Source organism: Lepidochelys olivacea (genome assembly GCF_965140295.1).
Source record: "Lepidochelys olivacea isolate rLepOli2 genome assembly, chromosome: 11".
NCBI lineage: Eukaryota > Metazoa > Chordata > Testudines > Cheloniidae > Lepidochelys > Lepidochelys olivacea.
The window spans coordinates 13,151,295-13,169,726 of NC_140421.1; the positions used below are offsets into that span (position 1 = coordinate 13,151,295).

General features: G+C 39.4%; 1 protein-coding gene and 1 long non-coding RNA gene across 2 annotated transcripts in view; one reads left to right on the forward strand and one right to left on the reverse strand.

Moving 5' to 3' along the window:
• The window catches only part of LOC311528257, a 33,959-nt gene extending 29,817 nt beyond the window's left edge, over window positions 1-4,142 (forward strand). The window contains exons 2-3 of the long non-coding RNA XR_014713555.1: window positions 1,621-1,752; window positions 3,595-4,142. This is a non-coding gene — a long non-coding RNA (uncharacterized lncRNA). The remainder of the gene's footprint in view (window positions 1-1,620; window positions 1,753-3,594) is intronic.
• The window catches only part of ZNF148 (zinc finger protein 148), a 41,251-nt gene that overhangs the window by 4,327 nt on the left and 18,492 nt on the right, over window positions 1-18,432 (reverse strand). Inside the window, exons 2-5 of the mRNA XM_084643053.1 lie at window positions 12,451-12,796; window positions 10,869-10,994; window positions 5,553-5,676; window positions 4,729-4,812 (exon numbers count right to left, since the gene is read on the reverse strand). Of these exons, the coding sequence (XP_084499179.1) occupies window positions 4,729-4,812; window positions 5,553-5,676; window positions 10,869-10,994; window positions 12,451-12,780 (664 nt within the window). The 5' untranslated portion in view covers window positions 12,781-12,796. The remainder of the gene's footprint in view (window positions 1-4,728; window positions 4,813-5,552; window positions 5,677-10,868; window positions 10,995-12,450; window positions 12,797-18,432) is intronic.

Below are 18,432 nucleotides of genomic sequence, written 5' to 3' on the forward strand. Positions count from 1 at the left end.
ATTTTCCACTCAATATAGAGGAATTTAACCACATCCCAGTACTAATGTAAATAAGGGTAGCATGGCTAAAGCCTCATATAAGACACTAACATTTATAGTACTGCAGTTTTCCCTCATTATTACTTAGAATTCCAAACGGATGATGCAAAATTAAAAAAATAAACACTGTATACATTCTATGTAACCTTCCTTCCAATATCCATGTAGTGAACAGATTCTCCATCTACTGTAAATAGCCTACTATTGAAGCTTACATTTTAATTATCTGAGTATCATTATTATTCTGTGATATAATTAGACAGACCTACAGTAAATCTGTATTGGAAATCTGATTCATAGAAACTAGAAAAGAAAAGACCTTTTTAGATCATCTATATATGGTCTCCCTTGGTGACCCCATCAGCTACCACAGTTTCATCTCTCACCTTTATGCAGATAGCTTCCAACGCCAGCTACTGAGTCTTGCATCTCCAGTGCTTCTCAGATACCTCCTCTTGGATGGCCTGCTGCCATCTCAAATTTATTCTCTCAGAAACTGAACTTATCTTCCATCCTGAACGCTCTTTGCTGCTCCTTCCCTGTCTACCTCTCCCCAGGCTCACATCCTCAGTATCGTCTTTGAGTTCTCTCTTCCTCCTTCCACATCTAGTCTCTAGTTTGTTACTTCTTCCTTTTTAATACGATCACCAAAATCTGGTTTACTTCACTACCCACTTGCTCATAATATGTTCATCTCTTGTATTGAATATCATACATTTCTCCTCTCTGGCCTTCTAGCTTTGTACCTCTCCAACTCCAGTCTACTCAGTTTAGCCATTATTAAAGTTCTCTCTCCACTTTCACTGTAATCAGATCAGTACTTTCACACTTATTTATCTAGGTGTTTATACCACTTTTACCGTAGTGTTGTATTTTTGCCTAACCTTCTACCTGCTTCTTGAATCAAGTTCAAGAACTTCACCATTACCTTCAAAGCCCTAAAAATTCTGTTCCATCTATATTTCTGCTCTAGTTTTATACTCCATATCACTCCCATCATTCCCTATCCTGCTTTCAATCCTCTTTCCTTGCCGTTTCCTTTTCCTGTTTCCTACCATTCCCAATTTTGTGCTATCACATTGTCCCAACTTTTGGAACAAACTTCCTGCTTCTTGTCTACCAAATGCTCCCCTTACTGTCATTTAAATCCCCCTTTAAAACCTAACTCTGGGGTTGGGGCAAAGGTGGCTTTGCCTCCCACATTTTGGGCCTCCCCAGCCCAAATGGGAACAGCACTAGAGAAAGTTCAAACTTATTTTAGCTTTAACATCCCTATAGAAGTCATTCTGCCAGCCCGTAAAGGCTGGAGCATAGTGCTCTGTTCACACACCTCTCACCCCCAAGCATGCCTCCAGGGCTGCATAAATGGACTGTTGTAGAGCCCTTACACTGCTTTACTCTAACTGGGTAGGCCCTCGGTGGGGTGAGATGGGGAAATATGCTGGTAGGTTACTCTCCCAGTTATCTGTCCCCTTTACACCATTTGAAAAGTGTGAATGGGTCAGATCATAAGAGAGAATTTGGGGCCTTTGCGAGTATACACTAAGTATGCCTTCAAATCTAAACATTATTTCTGTCTAGATTTTGACTGGAAAGAGGAGGAATCTTGATTTGAGGAAACTGTTCCCAAATGAGCTGCTACATCTCGGAAGATATTATTCAGCAGAGTGGCATAATGTTCTTCCAGATAAAATTAAGAAATGCCTTGTGAAGGTGAGTCTGTGAAGTTAATACCACAGTTAACTCTGGTTTAAATCTCTGTAAGGATGAGTATGTTAGAAAAGTATTAAAAATGTATCAGAAAATTCATCTTCTATTCTTAAGATGATCTGATGCCTCCTGTAAACCGTTTTACAGAGCTGAAAACTGAAGGTAGACTTTTTTTGTAAAATTCTATCCAACTTTTGAACCAGGACACATTATGTGACTTGATAAGATCATTAGGACACAATCTTCTTCTCTTAAACTAGGGAAAGAGTTGAGGATACATTTTCCTTAACAGGGTTAATGAGTGGGAAAAGACTGCATATAGAAGGAAAGGAATAACTTAAATGGAATGTACAATATATTATGCAGGTTACTGATCTAAGTCATATAAAGGAAAAATCACCTCAGATGTTTTGGACACATCTGTACTGAAAGTCTGTTAATATTAATTCTAAAATGTATTTACAAAGTGCAGCTACAAAGTGTAGTGAACAGGACGCTTAACAGTTATGCAAGCAAACGCCTAGGAAGAACTTACCATCTAAACACAAAATTTAGACAAAAGAGTAGAAAAGGCAAGCAACATAAAAACAGTGATTGAGCAATTATGTTTGGCAGATGTCTTGTTAGTCCTAAGACTGCTTTATCTATTTTTTAAATTTTTTGTACTCAAAATGTAAAGTGAGCTGGATTAAAGAACTAGGATGTGAGGCAAGAATGCAGAGGTAGGAAGCTGGTGCAGAAAACTGTTTACAAAAGAGAAAGGGAGAGTTAGGCAGAAACACTTCCCATGGATTCTCACCCTCTTCAGACAAAAAGAATCTATGGCAATACTGAAGTTGAAGACCAAGGAAAAGACTTTTTTCTCCCAGAGTAAAATCATGGAGACAGTATTCACCTTCTAGCCACAGAAGGCTATCTTAAAATGTAAATTATTTGGAAGATCCCAGCATGCAACTGTTGAACAGCATACTGCAACACTAGACAACAATTTAGGACCAGTGGTGAAGAATACCATACCTAAATTAAAATAAAGAAGGATTTTTAGGTGTGTAGACAGTAAGGAGCCAAACTATAACTGAGGCAGGACACCAAAATCCACAGATTATAAAGCCAGAAAGGACCACTGTGATCATCTAGTCTGACCTCCGATATAACACAGGCCCATAGGTTCTATCACTACAGTTTCTGTTTATTTACTAAATGAGATTTAAAAACATTTTAAGACAACCAAAAAAGTTATTTCCTTTTTTTCAAATAAGCCATATAAACATAATGATCACAGCTCACTGGGACTTATTAAGATTTTAAGGCAGCCCCTACTGACTGCATGCTCAGTAAAGCAGAGAATTACCTCAGTGGAGATTGTCCTAAACATTCATTTAACTGTCATCTGGAAAACACCAGGGTTCTAATGGTTTAAACCAAATCCTCTATTCCAGTTCCAAGAGAAAATTACCAAACTATGCTAAGTCAGTAGGAGGCTGAGGAGAGGGGGAAAATATTTTTCCAAAAGTTCAGGAAACAGTAAGGTTAATTTGTTAAGACTGCAGTTTTTTACTCTTATACACAAAAGACTAACACACCTATGCAAGAGTTGGCATAAACAAACAAACCAACTCTAAAAGCAACATAACAGCTTTCTCTCTAGGGCTGGAAATGTTGAATTTCAAAAATACTGTACTAATGACATTTACATAATGCTTGTGCCTAGCTGCTAATTGGATACATTGTCCAGTCTCATTTTCAAAGCCATGTACAGGGAAAATCTGCAGAAAAAATGATTCTGCAAAAAATGACAACATTTAAACCCTTTGCTGCTTTCTTTTTCTTTTTTTTTTTTTTAAGGTGTGATCCATTCTTGACAAGATTAATATCTACACAGAGTGAAGGCAGCAGTTTCTCCAGAGTGAAGTTCACCAATTCAGAGCCAGAGGACAAACTAGGAACAGAGCAAAACCACTGGCAGAAAAAGAACGTGGGACTCTTCTGTGGCTGACTGGCCAAAGGAAACCTACTAAGTCTGGATTCATGGCATCATAAGACACAGAAATCCCATTAACAACAGGGTACTTGTGCATGTAACTCCCTGTACACTGCTCAAAAATTCATTTTGCAGAGTTTTTAACTTTCTCAACTTTCATACACACACCTTCACATTAGTAGCATTCATATCCATTTAAATGCTACAGCCAAGAAACACTGTACACATTCACCAGCTCTGCTTTTCTGTAAAAGAGGCTGAGAAATTGGCATCCAGTCCAAAAGGACCATATCACAAAATATTTACAGAGGGATTGAAAGGCCATGCACCAAAATGCCAAAAACCCAATAAAGCCAAACCTGTTAGAGAATGTGATTTTGAACATTGCAATAAGACAAAAATAAACAAATACGCATAAACTAACTCTCATTTGTTTTAAAATTTTGGCCTTATTTGACTATATATATATATACACATATACACACACACACACACACACACATAAAATATATTAAAATAATTCTGCATTAAAACTTTTAAAATAGAATGAAAAGTAATGCTGATGCTAATACCTTGAGGGTTAGGCATTTTGGCCATTACAGTCCTGTTAGTTTTCCTTTACTTCAATAGGAAATAAGAAATCTTCTAAGCTATGAAGACCCCAGTGAAAAAGTCAGTTTTATATGACAAAAGAGAAGATTGAAAAAATCATGGGTTGTTAAACTTTATGATTTGCCACTATGGCACTATTTTAAGAAGAATACTTAATTCCCACATTTGCTCACTACAGTTGACACTCACTTTGCAGCCAAAGAAAAGAGAAGCAATGCTAAAGCACAGAACTAAAACCACTTCTAAATGTTTTGTACCATATATGTTAAAATCAAAACAAACTCCAACAGGATATTAAGCTGCACACTTATTATTGGAAACCTGACCTGATTTGGGAAACAGTTCTTTAAGCACCCCAATAAAGATACTCAAGGCACTATACTCACCAGTATGAATCTTCTCATGTCTCTGTAGCAGGTACTTCTGTATGAAACGCATGTCGCATTGACTGCACTGAAATGGTTTTTCACCTTGAACAATATAATTCCACATCCATAAGTTAATAACTACAAACTGTTTTTTCTGATGATTACTTTGAGGAATAAAATAGTTATCTATAAGAAACCAGCATCTGAGCAGATTCCAAAATAGTCTAATACCAAAAAATTTATCCCTACTAACTATATGGACTTCAAAAAGAAAAGGAGTACTTGTGGCACCTTAGAGACTAATCAATTTATTTGAGCATAAGCTTTCGTGAGCTACAGCTCACTTCATATATGGACTTCAAAATTCTCCCCATGAGTCACATTAACACAATCATGGAGGAGTTGGAGCCGAAATGGCTGTAATTTCTTCAAGAACAAGATCAATCATGATGCTGGCATAAGTCTGCATTTTGGGTTCCGGCAAGCTACTATAATGATAAGTACCTTTTCATTTCTCCAAACCAGAGATACCTCATCAGGCAAATAAGCATCAAGAGCACATATTACAAAGGGTTCAATATTGGCACTTAGGCTACAAGTCAACCCATTACTTTCTGATAAAGAAAGAAAAGAAACCTTGTAAACAGTTATTGCCTCAGTTTAATGAACGTATGTTGATTTTTTCTGGTATTCTTTTGACACTTTGGTGCATGGAATCTCTAAGCTTAGATGCCAAGTTACCTATGCTCTTAGAACTGAAATTCGCATAGGGCTGAAAACATTTTTACTGTGAGTAAACAGATCTTTATATTGGAGAAAAGACAAGTGAAGTTAAGCAGTACCTGTATGAATGAAGACATGTCTCTGTAAATGGTAGTTGGTTCTAAAGGCAGCATTGCAATGCTCACAAACATGAGATTTGGGGGTTTTCAGACCAAGTGATCCATCCTCATTTATTGTAAGGATCTATTTTAAAAAAAGTAAAATTTGTTCTCACACTACCCACTAAAGATGTTTTATTGACTACAAATCAAAACATAAAATGAATTCGTAATGCAGAAAATTCAAATATTTCAGGTAAAAATAGTGCTAACTTCTATAAATCTACACCAATAGGATTTTGGTTTTACATTTGCAACAATTGCCTGTTCCAAACTTGTGTATCGTCAATTGTCAAGAGATATTTCCAGGGGGAGACAAATGCTGGAGACAAAAGCAATTGATGGAAAACCAGCTTACAGCTTCCCTATTCAGAGTGGAGTCACTTTAAATGTCAGTGTTTACTTTCTCCACCTGTTGGGAAGGAGGTAAAGTAAACAAACTATCTTTGGGCACAGAACCATGGATGATCATATTTTAAAGGATAAGTGGAATGTTGTATGATCTTTGTGGAAATAAAGCAAGATTGTATGATTGTCAAGATGTATAAAAGCTTATCCCTGAGTAACCACATAACCTGTCTGCTACTGCACATCATAGCTAAAATTAAGACTGGACTAATAAAACTATACCCCTGTCCAGTTACATATAAAATGTCAGTACAGAAGTATCACAGTGACTCTAATTGTTTAGTTATTTTCCATTATATTCCCTTAGCCTGACTTTCTAATTCTTTGATATAATGTCTTGGTACAGTACTCAGTAGGCTTTTATATCACTTTTGTACGCTAAGTGGCCACAAGACAACCTCTCCCAATATTCTGTAATGTGGAGATGATAAAAAACAAAAAAAAAAACCCACCTTGGATGCCTCCTAACTCGTTCATCTTACAGAGCCCTTCCTCACTTAGTGTATCCCTTGAGAAGATCTCCCTGCCAAATTCAGCTTTCTACTTTCAATAATTTTGATGCCATAGTAGATTGTTTTTTTAAGTTGCAAGAATTTTTTAAATACTACGGAAAGTTCATTTCCACACTTCTCCCACATTTGATACAGCTCAGTACAGTTTTGCTCAAACTTGCCCCAAAATAACACCACTGGGAAGAGACCAGCAGGAAAATGGCAGCCCAACAAATGAAATTTTCAGAAAGTTTCAGGTGACTGAAAAACAGTGTTATAATAGTGTGTTATAACAGAATAATCTCAAAAAAATAGTGATTAGCTCTCTAACTATAAAAACCGAAGAAGAAACCATGCTGGCACTCTATATAGCCAGGATATTTTAACAGAACAAGCAAAAGAGCCATTTCATTGCTCTGTGATTGTGGATAAACTCAGTATTAACTCTTATTATAGGACCTTCTTTGAAAATTGTTCTAATTTTACCTGCTCATTCTGCTACAGCAAACCTCACAGACAGTTTAGGCTCTGATCGAGCACACACACTTGAAACCAATGGGATTGCTCACATGTTTATCAATAAGTACATTAATATGTTTGCAGGTGCCTTACAGATCTGTGAAGTCCAATGCTTATAAAATTATGTTCTGTAACAATATGCTACTACTTAAACGGACACTGTCAGATAAAAAAGTATATTTTATAAAACAATGAAATTTCATCACATGTATTATGTATATTACTGATATTTTAAAATAACTATGCTGAAAACAGAAAAAAAGATTTCATATTCCTCCATTTTTCCTCTACATTCTGGAATATTTTTAAATTTACTGCATTGTAGCTCTGCTTAAATGAAGAAAATCAGTTTTGCCAATGCAGTTTTGCCAAAATGTAGTCCAAAAAATAATGGGGGTAAAAAATGAATAAAAACTGTAGGTTTTTCAAGTAGACAAGTAATAAAAGAAAAACAGTACTGAAAATATTTCAATGTATTAAGTGACCTCCACACTTAAAAACCCAGCTGTTGGACTGGCAGCAAATCAAGACCAACAGGCTAGGATTATGCCATACCCATCCTTCTGCTCTTCCTGCCCTTCCTATTTTTATGAGCCAATAAAAGATTGATACAAACCCTGCTCAAGGATTTCCCTCAACCTTTTTTAATCCCTCTTCATCTCAAAAGAATGGAGCAAGCAGACAGGGAGAGAGAGGAAGGAAGCATACCCATGAATGCCATGAAGTCTTCTGAAAGAGGGACACCCACCTCCTGCACCAAACAATACTCCCACAGATGTGGTCTCTGAGGAGAAAGGGTGAGGCATTCAAGCTGGATCCCCCTCATTATAACAGAGAGAGGCGTGCTGCTCTTAGGGACCCAAGAGCTTGGAACTTGCTCCCGAACTCTATCTGAAATATTTATAATCTGTCAGCCCTTCAGGCATGCCACAAAAGCCATCTATATAAGAAGATTTGGGGGGGAGGTTATGGGATAGGTAACCCTGGGAGAATGAAAAGGCTTGTTTTGTTTCAGGAGGTTTTTCTGGGGGGCAGGAGGGGTAGAGGGAGCAGGGGAGATTTGCTGCTTTAATTTATTTGCTGGCTGGGCTGTTTCCTGAATACGCTTATTTTTATGCTATTGTGTGGTCTTCTTTATGGGACTGTGATTTTACTTAACTGCTATAGCACCTGTGTGCTTTATTTTAATTGTTGCATAAATCCAAATAAAATAAATAATTAGCTTGCGTTTTAGTAGAAGAGGGCAAACCCTTGCTGCAGGCCCCATTTGGATAGCTGATCCTGGTTTTGTCTTAACAAAAACGTGCCCCTTTGATATAGGAAAATCTAAGGTCTCAGACTGTTTCAGGGCAATTCTGTCCTACAGTACCCCCGCACTGCAGGCACTCCCTGCCTCAGTTTCTCCTCCCTAGAATTTTCTGTGTCTCCTAGGGTTCATGTGGCTCAGCCCTCTGGTTGGATCACTCTAAATTCAATCCCTCTTCAGGTAACAAGTCCAAACAAAAGTCTCAAAATTAACAAAAGGTACTCCCTGTTCACAGTCCGTTCTGGGTTACCTTTCAGCCCCCACTCTCTCCCCTTACGTAGAAGTCCCCAGTTTGCCTCCCTGAAGCTAAGCTATAAGTTAGACAACTGTCGGACCCCAGTCAGATTCTCCCTCAGCTGGCCCCTTTCCCCCCTAATTAGTCCCCATGCTCAGAAGCCTCAGCAGACCAGGCTTCTCTTACTGATGTCTGCCCAGCTATGAGGGAGGAGACAACATTTACGGGGGTCTGCATCTCCCAGCTTACCCCCAATTGTCTGGCTGACAGGAGAGCCTGGCCGCACCCTCTCACCAAGACTCCCGGCCCTTAAAGACACAGTGATGGAATTTTCTTGCAAGCACTACTTACTCCTGGAACCACTTCTTCTCTATCAATATCTCATAGGACAGGCCTTATATTATGTATGTATAGGACCATTCAAAATCTTAAAAGGCCATGCCATCTGGCAGAGTGGGCTGACCCCTATGCGCCACCTCATTTAAAGGGCAGGCTACCCAGGTGACACAGGTAGATGGGTAAAATTGCTATATTCCTCTTGACAGTAGATCTGGAAAACAAATTCTCAAAATAATGTAGAACAACAGTTATCATGAGAACTTCTAACACAAATAAGAATACTACTCTTAAGGGAATTCTGTGCAAAAAATTAAAAATTCTATGCCAAAAAATTAAAAATTCTGCAAAATCTGCATATTTTGTCAAAATAACACAATATAATCACTATTTTCAATTATTTGCTGACAAGTATTTTGAAATAAATTACCAAAATTGAGAGATTATGTTGTTATTGTGTTATTTTCCAAATAAAATTTTGTAGAATTTTAAAATTTTTAATTTTTTGGCACGGAATTCCCTCAAGAGTACCAGGGTTCTGTTTGGCACAATTTGGTGTGGGTATCTTGGTGGGGTGTCTGGGAGGGATCTGGATCACAGGGACTTGTTGTGGGGTTCTGGGTGCAGGGGGAATAGGACTCAGCAGGGGAGTCCAGGTGAAGGCAGTTAGGGCTCAACGGGGGGGTCTGGGTGCTGGAGGAGTGGGTCTTGGTGGGATGGCGGTCAGAGTGCAGCTGGTTGGGGCTCAGTGGGGTGGGGATCCAGTTGTGAGGAGCTCCCGATGCAGGGGGTAAGGCTCATCAGGATGGGGGTTCTGGGGGTTTGGTGGGGATGGTTCTGGGTGCAGGGGGCTCCTGATACACAGGGACAGTGGGATGAGGCTTGGCAGGGGGGATTTTGGTGCGGGGAGGTCCAGATGCACAGGGGTTGGGCAGATAGGGGGAGCAGCACCCTGTACAGTAGCTGAGGAGCGATGGGATCAGGAAGTGGGGGAAGAGGGTCACTGTATGGGGAACTGCTTCCTGTCCACGCAACCCCCATGCATCTGGACATCCGCCCTGCTGTGCCTCACGTCCTGCACCTAGCCCCTCCCTCCAACTCTCCGCCCACAGTGCAGAGCTTCCTACAGCCAGGGGAAGTTTCTAGAGTTAATCTGACCCAGTGCCAGCTTCTCTGGGCAGTGGAGGGAGAACTCTGTCTCCATCATCCTCCTCCTTCCTCCCAGGCCCAGCCAGGACGAACATCCCTGGGCAGCCAAGGCATCCCTAAACACGACCCCCGCTCGCTGTGCCGCAGTGACTTTCCTCTCCCCTGGCTGCCTGAATAGACCCTGCGGGAGAGGGGTGAGTGAGCACTGGTGCAGTTTCTCTTTGGTTCCCCACAGAAACCACTTTTCTGCGGAAAAGCGAAGAGAATCTGTGTAGGGACATATTTCTGTATGTGTGCAGCAGCGCACACTTCCCCCAGGAGTAGAATATACATAAAGACACTTAAATTTTAGGAATGCTCTCTACCGGCAGGTTATTTTACTAAATTTATGGATGAAAACTTTTAAAAAATTTTCAGAACTGTCATTTTAGATTTGTTTTTAAACTGTTCTCAATGCATAAGGGCACACAATAATTCTCAGGCTCATAGAAAGGTACAACTATTATTAGATGAACATAGTGCAATGATTTATAACTTGTCCACAAAACTACTGACTCATAATTTAAAAAAAATATTTGGAAAGGGAACTGTCTGGAGAGACAGATGTTGAAGTATATCAAAGGTTCATGTTTCTAAAAGGAGTTCAAAGAAATACACTATGAATGCCTTATATCACAGTCTTCTCTGGACTCTGGAACACTCCAAAGTTGCATCTTTACTGTACAAATAAAACAACTTCAGACATAACTACTTCGAATTCTAAAGAAATCACTCAAAGTCATAGCAAATCTATAGGTTCTTTTCAAGCTTGGTTTCTCCAAAATCAGTCTTACCTTTGCTGGTGAACGCTGTTTTCTTTTCTTCTTTTTCTGCATATCTACTGGCTCTCGTATTTGTTTTTTGTCTCTCTTCTGTTGTTCAGAGGCATCAGTAAAAGTAATTTCCTGCTTTACACTGATCTGTTAAGATACGAAGTGCCAGTTTCAGGTGAGGTTCTCATTACAAAAGAGCAATTTTTCATTTTCAGATGACAAGCGGCTGAAATAAAGGCTAAGATTTTTTCTGAAGGAATTGTCCCATGGTTTCATTCTTTCAGAAATTTAACAAAAAAGGAGTAATCAGTATCTTCAAAAGGAAGGAAAGGAAAGAATTCTATACAGATTTACAGTTTGCTCTACCTCTTCATTCATCCAAAAAATGTAGGCTTTTCTTTCTGATCTGTAGTGTCTCCTTGTGACTCCTAGTGTACATCAAAATCTCTCAGATGTGCATGTAAATCACTCTTCCATTTGTTTCATACCTATATTACTTTTGCCTGTCGTATTGTCAATGCCAGGATTTTACAGAAATGGATGAATTTACTATATATTTGAGCTAAAAAACTTTTTAAGAACCTCCCAAAAGTACAGCGAATGAACTTTTTCCCAGTAATACTTCTTGATCTGTCAACTTTATTAAAAATCATATTCTTAAATATTCCTGAAATGTTTTCTAAACTGCCCAACAATCTCTGATCTGCAGTTGAAAGGAAAGCCCTCCCAATGTACATTGTTTTAACAAAACTCGTTGAAAAAAGACTATTCTTTTTTTTTTTACACCCTTATAACATGTCTTTTTAAATCACTGACATTTCAGTAAACATCCAAACCGTTAAATATAAAACTTAACCGTATTAATGCATATTTTTCAAATGGAAGCCATTTCTATTCTCCCTGTAGTGGATGGAAGACACTTTCTATTAAATACTAAGGAAGACATAATATGGGCATCTACAAAGTGTCATATGTTCGACCTGTAGCATGAATGCAAGCAATAGCTGTCAAATGCTAAATTTCTATATGAGATATACTTTAAAAACATGTACATAAATGCTTCAGGTGGCAAAAAGAAAAAACATTTCCACACATGGCCAAATGTGCTTTTCATAAAACAAATAAATCATGCAGGTCCTTTAAATAATATTACTTATCCTGGTTTATATTTGCTCTTTAAAATTTATTATTGTGTGATTTTTTTAAGTGTTTAATGTTAACCAGTCAATTCATATAGTAACAAAAATATAATTATCTATTTTTTTTATAAATAGATGCTTATTATAAAAATGAAATATAGCTGGATGAAACTCACCTCAATGCAAATGACCTACAAAAGGCTGTAATACACTTTTTAAACCACACTTAAGCTCATGAACCTTGGCTTAAATGATGTACAGGGCCTTGTGTCGGCCCTCTAACGGAGATGAATTTCACCCAGTCAGCAGCTAAAGACATTTTCATAAATAGCATCTATTATTAATAAATATTTTTATAATCAAAATACAAATAACTCATTAATGTATTCCTAACATAACACAACAACATTACCAAACCATGCTTCCTAAATGAGTGTGCAATATTTCATGAAAAAAATGCTTACAGGAACATTGACTGCATACTGTAGCCCTTGAGGAAGTCTATCTTGAGCCTCCAGCTCATCATCATTTTTTACCGTCTCCTCATGGACCATGAGTTCATCATGTGAAATCATCTCCTGCTGTCGAAGCTCATTTTCTTGTAACACTTCATCTGTTGTAAGAATTTCTTGATGTGCCATAGTCCGGTCTTGAAGCACTGTCTCTTGCCGTTCCCCAGATACTGAAGATTGGTCAGATACTGCACCCATCCCTACCATAGCCCTGGCTGACTGCATTTGGTCTATGCCACCACATTTAAGAAATAATCCTCCAAGTTTGTCTTCAATATTCATGCTTAAGTGCAATACCCTACAAAGAGAAGGATAGCAAGTGAATATCTACAAATGGGGAAGTTATTTAAAAATTTACTTGACATTTAAAAAAAAAATGTTTTACAAAATAGAGTCAACAACACATGCCTTTCTTGTAAGTACTGTCCAGGACTTTCAACACTTCATCTTTGCTGTAACAAGCTAAAGGAGATCTCTCTCTCTCTCTCTCTCACACACACACACACACTTTCAAATAGGTTATAGTTGAGTTGTGGTTGTCTTTTGACTACCAATATAACGGGGTGATACAGTAGTTATATGAATTGATAGCCAAAAGAAACTTAAATACATTCCCTACCCTTTAAAGGAAGCAAACTGCTTCCATTTTTTCTTTTCTGCCTCTCTTCCCCATCCCCTCTCCCCATTTTTGTGCCTGATCCCTCTCCTGAAGATGCCTCCTTTCGCTGCGTTCTCTCTTCTCCACTCCCCTCTCTTTGTCTGTCTCTCCTGTCACCACTGCTCCAGGCTGCCAGAACAGCTTTATTGTCACAAGGGAGTGGAAAGAGAATTTTTTGGTTCTTGCTGCTGCTGTTGTTGCATGAGAAGGAAAAGGAATAGTTAAACATATTTATAGGGGGGTGATCACCTCCACACCCACTCCGACACTAGAGCATGAATCAGGGTGTTATGGGCTTAACACTGCCCACATGAATAGTGCAAAAACAGAGTAGGAAATAGGCCGTAGTTCAGCATGCTGTGCGGGAGGCTCAGCTCCACCTCAGTTAGGCTTTTTAGCTAATTAGGCTCTGGGTCAGCTCTGTCCCTAATGTTCTAACTGTTCAATTAAATAGCCAAAGAAGCCAAACCATCTTACCCAGCAGTACAGGGCTCTCCATCATCTCCTAAGAATTACACTGTGATGCCCTACAGCCAATTTAACATCCTGCTATTCCCAAAGCATACACTCCACCCACAAACTTGTATCAAACAGATCAACATGTAATGTTTAAACTTCAGTTTTCAGTTTGAAAATAGAAAATATGTCTCAAAAAACACTTGCAGTGACTGAGAAAAATAGGGAGGATTCTGGATTTATCCTAATTTCTAGTGAAGATTTGTTCATTTCACAAACTCATCACACAATCTGGCATGAAGGGCAGACTCGCCCCAAGTGGGGCCCAGGAGCATTTGATATTAGGAATGTGGCCCACTGGCAGAACAGAGTGGTGAAGATTACACATTACTGATCTGCATCATGCCTGATTCCAGACAGTACTATTAGTAGTCCTGATTCTTGTGAATATTCAATTCACTCAAGCAAATTAAAACAGAATTAAAAAGGCAGCCAACATTACCGTTCTCCAGCATTAATCTAGTCAAGACAGGAGAGGATCTGTGCCTGATCTATCACACAAGAGCAAGAATCTCTAACTCCTTGAATATGTCAGAGAGGTGGCTGATTTTTGAGACCTGCAGGATTGTCTAATAATCCTCCCCCTTTTCAAGTTCAAGTGCTCAACTGCCAAGTCAAAAGACTGAACCAGTTGGATATTCGTGGTAAAGTGGACCTTGTCCCAGTAAACTTTCCACTGCTGGAAGTCAGAATGGATTGACTACTGATGTATTCATTCAGCTTGACCCTAAATATGTAGGGTACTGACATCATTAAAAGATTTAATGATGTGGCTTCATTTCCTTTTTGGGAGACACTGAAACCCAAGCCTCTGCATACAAGAGGTCAAAGATATTTATAAATGAATAAGAAAGTAAAAAGGAACCAACAACCTTTAAAAATGTGGAAATATGAAAATGGAGGAATACATTTGAGATGAAAAAGTAAAGACTGACACTCCCCAAATCTACAACCTAACCTGTGAGGTAGCTGAAGAACAAGGCCTCTGATGAAATTAGAGAAGAGAGACTCCAACACATTTGCATGGAATTAATATTCCAGTGAGCAATACCATACAAAAAGGGCTTCCAGACCCTTTGTATTTTCCCAGAATAGATGTCCTCCTAGATTTCAACAAAAATGTTAAATACTGTCATGTTAAAAGGACTCGGTACACAAGATTCCATAAGTGTGAATATCAATGATTCAAAGAGACAGATGTTCCTGAGAGATGCAGAAACCACAGTCTGTAGGGGCAGTTTGGGGTGATGAGGATCAACAATCCTTTGTCTTCGCTGGGGAAGGTAGCAAAGTCTCTCTGCAGGCCAGCCCATGTGAAGAAGAAAGCAGCTGTCCAATCTTGCTGTTGTCAAGAGTCTGGAACAAAATAAAAGTTCAGAACTTTCTTATTTGATAAAATTTGCAAACAAATCTGTTTGTGGAAGGAAGCACATCTGGGTCAGGTAAATCCAGGTGTCCTAAATTTCCAATCTCCTGGGGAGAATTCCTTCTAACTTTGCCAATCTGTTTGCCAGTTCAGCTTTGCTAGATCTCATATACTGCTAGAGAGATAGGATTTTGAGAGCTTCTCATTTAACTTTCTGCTTCTAGTGCCATCCTGCCATCTTACAGTAGACCAGTTACAACCTTTTATATACATAGTGGATAGTCTAGCAGGAACTTTGGGAAGAAGTGATCTGGCACCAGTGGAGTACCCAGAGCTAAAGGACAGTTGGTTGAATCTGTTCTGAAATGGTATGTAGAAACAAAGTTCAAAATTTGGATTGACTGACTCTGGAAGAATACTAAAGGAGCATTATCTTGTTAAGTTTCTGAGGCTCTTTCAAACAGTCTGAAGCCATCAAACAGAACTTGTATCAGACTACCTCTCTAAGTGTGAAAAGAGCCAATCTGAGGCACTAAGGACAATTTGAAAACTTTATCCTGCTAAACTCTAGTTTTTTTCTGATCAGACAGTATGTGCTTGGGAGGGATCTAGTCAGAACGGACTAGTTTCTCCAGGGATACTTAGATAAGCAACTTTGAAGTCTTTCTTATGCATCATCTTCAGGGCATTTCTCTTCAAATGAACGGACACCGACTCTTCAATGTTTAAAGCAGGGTTAGGTTATCTCAGCTAAGTTAAAAAGTATTTCCAGTTGTCTGAATCACATATTACCAAAGAAAAGAATACGATTTCACACTTTTCAAGGGATGAAGTGCACCAGGAATGCCACCAATGATCCCAGGGAGAGAAACTGTAATCCATGGAATTTTTTTTGGAGGTAACTGGGGTTTCATGGCAGCAGGGTGAAGTAGTAGTTCTCCGTCAACGGTGCTGAAGGTTTCCTGGAGAGGACTTGCAACAAGGCAAATGCCATTCTGGGATGTAGTAACAGGAATGTTACATGTAAGACATGGGAGGTAATTGTTCTGCTCTATTTGGCACTGGTGAGTCCTCAGCTGGAGTACTGTTTCCAGTTTTGGGCACCATACTTCAAAAAAGTTATGAACAAACTGGAGAGAGTCCAAACGAGAGCAACGAAAATGATAAGAGGTTTAGAAAACATGACCTATGAGGAAAGATTGAAAGCACTGGGCATGTTTAGTCTAGAGAAGAAAAGGCCAAGGGAGGACATAATAGTCTTTAAATATGTAAAATGTTGTTATAAAGCGGACAGTTATCATTTGTTTTCCATTTCCACCCAGAATAGGCCATGTAATCATCTTAATTTGCAGCAAGGGAGATTTAGATTGGATATTAGGAAAAAATTTAACTATGAGGATAATTAAGTATTAAAACAGGTTACTGGTGAAAGCTGCAGACTCCCCATCCTTGGAGGTTTTTAAGAACAGGTTGAACAAACACCTGTCAGGGTTGGTCCAGGTATATTTAATCCTGCTCAGTGCACGAGGATGGACTAGATGATTTCTTGAGGTCCCTTCCAGCCCTACATTTCTATGATTCTATGCATGTTGAGGCCCACTGCAGTATTAGCTTATTGTACGGCAGCCTTCATAGGAACCAGCTGGAGAGGTGCTGAGATGGGGAAGTGCAAGCTGCTAAGAAGCAAGCATTCAAATGTGAAAAACAGCAGCTGCAGTCTGTCTGTTCAAGGCACAGCTGAAAGCAGTGCTAGGGACTGCTCCAGATGCAGAATATTGCCAAACTGCTCTGAAATCAGGCACAAATTGAGGAATTCCTGGATTTAAAGCTATTTCCTGGCAGAAAGGTACGGAGAATAATGAGAAAAGGGTCTCAGAAAGACAGCAAAAGAGTCTGCTGCTGCTGTCACCAATGAATTGGGGCAGACTGGTTGATACATAGCAGCAGAATGCGAGAGGAACAATTGGTAATGTGCAGCAGCTGCCTAGCAGAGGACACACACTGATAGTATATTGCATTTATTTGTAACATATTGTCAGATGTTTTACTCCTTTAAATTGTGAGGGATATGACTACATGGCTGCTTTTCACACCGACGAGTAGGCTTAGTCCTTGGGATAGCAGGCATCAGGTACATTTTTCAAGCTCTGATCTTGAGTCACCTCAGGTGCATTATAAGAGCAGGTTTTTAGATAGCTGGCCATTCATACAAAAATAATGAGGACTCAATCTGCAGCATAACACTACAACTGATGAAACACAATCTAGTCTACATAAAATCTAAAAACAGTACCAAATAATATGAAAGTAAAGAAAAACATATAAAAATAGGCTATTAGTCCAAATGAGAAGTGTCCTGATTGGAACTGCCTTGGCAAATCAAGCACAGTTGACCACAAGATGCTTTTGGGAGGGTGGGGAGGAGGGCAGAGGTTGCTTAAGTAAGCAAAATCATATTATTTTAATTGAAACCAAGACCTGTAGTAGGTCAACCAGTAAGTTAGAACAAGCTACATCTGTGAAAGAAGATATCCCCAAAATAAGATTATCCTTGACAGAAGCCATGATAATACACACCACATACTAGTGTAAATTAGTATATACCTCATGCCATAAAACATTGTGATTCACATGGCAGTCTTTTTCCTGGGATTCAAAACTTTTATTTAATAAGATTTTTAGCACCATCTTTGAAAATATAGTTAAAAATCTCTCAATAAAGGCAGAGATCCAATTAAAAAAAGGTAACATAAAAGGTGTAACTTAAATGCTCCAAAGCTAAAAGAAATGCAGAGTTAGGGTGTTCATTGTGCTTGTTAGAGATTCCCCAAACTCAATGTCTCAAGCAAGGCACTTGAATGTGGGGCTCTACAGGACAGACTGCACAGATATGTATACCAAGAAAGAAAGAAAAAGGAAGGAAGGACTGGAGAAAAAACCTCGGAACAGTTGCTCTATCCTAGAGCTTCTTTCTCTTCTGATACAATGCTCAGCAATTGCTTGCAGAACACAGCATTTCTCACATGCGGCCACCAGAGGCTTTTCTTGCAGCCACAGCTGTCTGGGCAATGATTTGGAGGGGGAGGGGAGTAAAGCATTGGCCCCTACCCTGGGTCAGCAAGTAGGGGTTGGGGCCCTGTGCCCCTCTGGAGCCACATCGCCGGAGGAGCAGACAGCCGGTGTGACTTTCTTACCTTCCCGCGGATGGTGGGGCTCAGGCTTCCAGCTTCAGCCCGGGGTGCCACTGTGCTTCAGGGTCACCACCACCCCCATCGCCTCTGGTCTCTGCTGCCTTCCCCGGTCCCTGACCCATCCACCCCATCACCACTGGCCTCCAATGCCTCCCTACCCACCTCCCCATCCAAGGCTTAATTTGTCCCCCGGCTTGCCAGGG